Consider the following 5,756-nt stretch of genomic DNA (forward strand, 5'->3'; position numbering starts at 1 on the left):
ATAGTGTTTCTATACAGCAGGCTTTCCTTGAGTAACAAATTATTTCAGTCAACTTCTATGCTGCATCAGTGAATTGCAATAGGTGGTATTGTTTCTCGTGCTGTATGTTAAGCTGTTTTTAAGTACCTTCTGGTCAGTAGCGGTTTTCAGAACTTCAAGCCTCAAAGATCATGCACTCTCAGTATGAATTTTAGGCGGTGCGACTGGTGTCTTTTCTACTTGGGTTTTAACTTTAAAAGGAATGTTGATAGAGAGCTCACCTAAACCCGTCCACCAAATTTTGAGGTTTTCCTGTTTAAATGTATGAAGTAGTTTTTACCAACATATCCTGGTAAGAATTGTCTTTTCTGTTGATAAAGATCTTTGTAAAGAGCCCATATGATAACTTTAGTTTTCCTGTTTATTTTTATGAAGTAGTTTTTCTTGCTTAGAGTTAAAATCTAGCTTATCAACCCGTTTGGAAACTGTTAAAGCTATTCTCAAACTCCCTCATGTTTTTCCTTGAAATTTTATGAGATAATACGTATTAGGAATCTTACATCTAGAAACGCAGATTTGTGCTGCTTATTTCTGGTGTTTCTTCTTAACACAGAGAAAGATGTTTTTGATATGCCCTGTGACTTTCAATCCTGGTTGAGACGTGAATAAATGGTCTTCATGTTGCTAACTGAAATATATTCTTTTTAGTTTTTACATTTGCAAAGGAAGAAACGAATTTCTGCAGTTCCTTAAAAGAGCTTGGTAGCTCAGTTGTCAAAGCTAGTAACACATAAAGAATTCATGGAGTAATGGTAAAGCTTTCGCTTCTTTCCTAGTACTTATAAACCCCTTGCATAATATGTAACTAGGATAAGTGTATGAATCTTATATGCCCTACTATAAACCCCTGGAATAAGGTGTAACTAGAATGGTCTGTAACAGACACGCTGATGTCCCTTCATTTTGGAAATTTAGACATGAGTGTGTGATTTTTGGCCGGTAAAATAAGTTTCTTCCTCCAAATTATTTGGCAGGCACTTAATTCCAAGATATATCTGATGTTGCTGTCATAGGAGAAGTATTTAGGAAGACACTAATATGACCCTCCAGTTTGGAACTTTAGATATCCCTATATACCTTTCTGTGTTTAAGAGAAGTGTTGATTGTCCAAATAATATGTCAGGTTCATTATTTCCATTTATATGGTTGATGCTGTCATATCTGTAATTATGTCATGTCACAACCATGTTTTCAGGAATTAAGCTACTCCATAACACAGAAGAAAAAGAAGGAAAAAGAAAAGAAAAAAGACACTTCATTGTTACTTATATTTTATTTTGTGCTCATCACATGTACTTTGCATATTTTATGGATCCCATATTTGATAAATAAATTATGTTATTCTCCAAGATAAAGAACGGCGCTGGTTTCAGCCAAACCTCTTCAGGCTATATATAGTTATATGTTACTTTGGGTGGCAAATGGTGAAAGTTCTCTTATGTCGTTGCTTGTAGAAAAGGGATTAAAGTCAATGAGATGTTGAAAGAGATACGGACGGCGCTTCGCAAATCCCTATGATGCAGCCTTTGCTACTGTCAAAATATTTTGTCACGATTGATGAAGTTTTAAACCGTTAAAATGATTGGCTGCCTTGAGCTTGACATATCATATGCTGTTGTTGCCTGGATTTTGGATGCATTACGGACTATATAGGCAAAATTTGTCAGCCTACTCTTCAAGTTATCAAAGATTATATTACTTTACGTCCATACTGCAGTCTTTGGGATCTGTACCTCGGCCATCTCATGCTGGAAATTAGCGGCTGTGTGTGTGTGTGTGAATATTCTTGAGATCCACCTTGATCCTTGCCGCTCATTTGTTCAGTTTAATATTCAAACACCTCCAGCTCCTTGGGCAAGAAGTTGTCTGCTATGATATTTTTTCTCTAGTGTATTAAACAAAAGAAGGTAAAATAAACGCATAGTTTATGTTTTATATTCTCTCGCTACTAATGAAAGTGTATGTATTCATCTTTCATATTGTAAAATTAGGCGTATGAAAAGCCTCAAATTCATGGAAAACTTTACATGATGTCAACTATTTTATATGCAAGAACGTAACACATTACGTTTCAACAATTTAGTTTGATGAAATTTTGGTCTCAGTTAATTGATGCCAACTTTGTTAGGGATTGAAGCGTAAATGATCAGGACATGATGTGGTAACTTTTATTTTCTTTTCTCAAAAAGGAGAAAAGAAACTTATTTTATAGCTTGTGCTCGTGGGCATGACGCATTAAACTTTTTATTATTTAAATGACACGTTATACAAGTCATACTTTTGTTTTTTTCCTCTTCGGATGATCTTTATAGCCATTTAAGGCTCCTTATGTGAATAGTGTTCTCTTACACGACGTGAATCCGAATTAGTTGTTCTAACTATTTTATATGCAAGAGCATAGCACATTTATGTCTTAAAAATTTAATTTGATGAAAGTTTGATCTCAGTTAATTGATGCCAACTTTGTTAGGGATTGAAGCGTAAATGATCAGAACATGACGCGGTAACTTTTATTTTCTTTTCTCAAAAAGGAGAAAAGAAACTTATTTTATAGCTTGTGCTGTCGTGGGCATGACGCGTTAAACTTTTTATTATTTAAATGACGCGTTACACAAGTCACACATTTGTTTTTTTCCTCTTCAGATGATCTTTATAACCATTTAAGGCTCCTTTTGTGAAAGTGTTCACATGCATTCTCTTATACGACGCGAATCCGAATTAGTTGTATTAACTATTTTATATGCAAGAGCATAACACATTTATGTCTCAAAAATTTAATTTGATGAAAGTTTGGTCTCAGTTAATTGATGCCAACTTTGTTAGGAATTGAAGCGTAACTGATCAGGACATGATGCGTAGCTGTCGTGGGCATGACGCCTAAAACTTTTTTTTTAAATGACGCGTTACCCAGGACACGTTTTTTTGTCTTTTTCTCTCTTTGGATGATCTTTATAGCCATTTAAGGCTCCTTTCTTGAATCGTGTTCACATGCATTATTCTTACACGATGCGAATCCGAATTAGTTGGTGAATATGAATACTTTATCAAATACTATAAAGAGGGTTTTCCTAGTGGCCAATCTCATACTACATTTTCCATGATTCACACAGTGCTATATTTTGCTTATGGGGGGTTCTCTTTTATATTGGGAAGAGGAGCCTACCCCCCCTCCCCCCCCCCCCAAACCTGCTAGTCCCTGGGGCTGGGGGGTGGACAGTAGTACAAGATTTTGTACTTAGCGACAGGAAGGTTCCGACAGGAGGACATATTTTCCTCGGACTCACAAGACTCGTGTGAATGAAAAGAAACTCATTGGAAAATTGCATTTACTATACCCACAGGCTCAGTTTGTTAATTCTTCAAAGCTATCTAATCTTCTCAATTTGGCTTATTCATTACTTTTCCTCTTTTCTACTTTGCCATGAATACCACAAATGAATCTGGACTAACTTCCAATTCTACACAACTGTTATCCATCAGACTTTAAACAGCCACGTATATGTAAGCTACCTCTTCTTAATTGTCTATATCTCCTCTGCTATGTTTTTGGAGTGATTCCGTACTTATCCACACTCAATTTTTTCCCGGGACTGACGTAAGGATTTACTTCATCCTATTTTTTAATTTGGTTTTTTACATGCCAGTTTCAAAACAAGGACAAAAACTCACTTAATTTTATATTAACACTCATTCATTTTTAATTTGTTTCATATAAACATGACACTTTTTTTTAAAATTCTTTAAATTTGAACTTCTTATTTTTATTTAAAAAGGGCAGCCCGGTGCACTAAGCTCCCGCGTGGGAAAGACCAGACCACAAGGATCTATTGTACGCAGCCTTACCCTGAGGTTGTTTCCCTGAACTTCTTATTTTTACTAACTACAGAAATATCATGACATGTCTAATACCATAAATTTTAATAGATATTTTTGGTATGCAGCAAAAATCTTTCTTTTTTTCTTATACTCTGTGTTCACTTAAACACAGTCTACTCATACACTCTTAATATGAAACGCAGGTTGAAATGGGAAAACTTTAAAAGGAAAAAGAATAAGAAGAAGAAAACCTAAAACAGCATTCTGAGGTGTAACACTCATGTCTTCGACACCTTTGCTTGAGAACAAAAAAAACGCATAAGCATTTGTATTAACTAGAGACACAAAACATGATCTTCTTTAAAAAAAAAAAATATACAAACATGATCAAAAGTTTCACTTGACAAGTATCAACAAGCTAACCATGTAAACAGACACGTATCTTAGACTTGTTTCCTCCATTAAAGCACAACCCATTTTCACCTTTCCTCAACTATAAATACCCCCATCTAAAACTAATCTCCATCTACTCAAAAACTCATTTTCTCTCCTGAAAAACTCAGTCCTCATTTTGCCCAACAATGTCATCAACTTACTCTGTTGAAAGAAAAACCAAAAAAATAACTCAAGCTACTTCAAGAAAAGGCTGTATGAGAGGTAAAGGTGGGCCTGAAAATGCTAGCTGCACTTATAAAGGTGTCCGCCAGCGTACTTGGGGTAAATGGGTCGCGGAAATCCGCGAGCCCAATCGCGGAGCCCGCTTGTGGCTCGGCACTTTTGAGAATTCTTATGATGCGGCCGTGGCATACGATGCCGCGGCCCGTAAACTCTACGGAGCCGATGCGAAACTCAACTTGCCGCATCTCTACAACAAACAGGCCCAGGCCCAGAATTCTAGGCCCAATACCATGGGCCTAGACAATGCTGGAGGCCCAGTTTCAGCTCCTCCCACATGCAATCCAGCTGCTGTTTATAATGTAGCATCACCATCAACTTGGAGTATGGGAAATGATAACACATCTTTCTATTTCAACAATGATTTTGGTAACAACAGTTTTTCTACTGCGGATCAAACTTCATTTCAGTTTCTGGACATTAATCAAACAGCTGAAGAGTTTGATGAAAACAATATTAATCAGAATGAAGGAATTGGTGGAGAAATGTGGAGAGATTTGAATATGAATTTGCCAGAAATTGATGATTCTTCAATATGGGAGGAAGCAAAAGCATCAACTTCATTTCAAGAAGCAGTGAATGATCCAGGCATATATGCATGCAACTTGGATGATGGGATTAATTATCCTCCATGGTGTGGTTAATTTAATTACTTAATTATTATTTTGTTGTTGTTTAATTAGCTCTTTTTATATGGTAAAGAAAGAAAAAACATGCATGCATGTAAACTTGTAAAGGTATAATTAGCATGTATAGAGCTAATGTGTACTATGGTGTGTTGATAGAGTATATGGACTGCAAAATGTTCAGTTATTGTATTAAACAAAATTAACAAAAAAATAAATAAAAAAAATTATATATAAGTCTATAAACTTAGTAGTTTGCCATTGTATCTTTTTCTTCATCCTTTTTCTTGGAATATTTGGCTCAAGCATGTGCTAATTAAGCACATTCTTTCATAAAATATTACTCTTAGAAAAACCTTTATGAAAGTATTAACATCCACAAAGCTAAATGTGGAATGTTATTACCAAATATATATATATATATATATATATATATGTGCGCACGTCTATGTTGAAAAACAAATTGATATGTGCTTAGTTACCTGAGATTTTTTTTAAGTCTAACTTTTTTGTCGAGATTAAAAGTCTAGAATACTAATATGCAGAGGCAGATCCAGACTTTGAAGTTTATGAATTCCTGTAACGATCTCAAGTTAACAA

General features: G+C 35.2%; 2 protein-coding genes across 2 annotated transcripts; both read left to right on the plus strand.

Annotated features, from left to right (window-relative positions):
• LOC109235337 (probable GTP-binding protein OBGC2) lies at positions 1,494 to 2,132 on the plus strand (the record flags this gene model as incomplete). Its single annotated transcript, XM_019401400.1, is given in 1 exon segment — positions 1,494 to 2,132. A coding segment is annotated over 1 exon segment (64 nt), but the record flags the coding sequence as incomplete, so codon positions are not given.
• Positions 4,250 to 5,362, plus strand: LOC109236175 (dehydration-responsive element-binding protein 2D-like). Its single transcript, XM_019402384.1, has one exon. The coding sequence runs from the start codon at positions 4,437 to 4,439 to the stop codon at positions 5,172 to 5,174; it is 738 nt and encodes a 245-aa protein (XP_019257929.1). The 5' UTR covers positions 4,250 to 4,436; the 3' UTR covers positions 5,175 to 5,362.

The sequence above is a fragment of the Nicotiana attenuata genome, chromosome 12, assembly GCF_001879085.1.
Source record: "Nicotiana attenuata strain UT chromosome 12, NIATTr2, whole genome shotgun sequence".
Classification (NCBI taxonomy): domain Eukaryota; kingdom Viridiplantae; phylum Streptophyta; class Magnoliopsida; order Solanales; family Solanaceae; genus Nicotiana; species Nicotiana attenuata.

Coding starts and splice junctions, on each gene's coding strand:
- LOC109236175 (XM_019402384.1), top strand. CDS start 4,437: ATGTCATCAACTTACTCTGTTGAAAGAAAAACCAAAAAAATAACTCAA.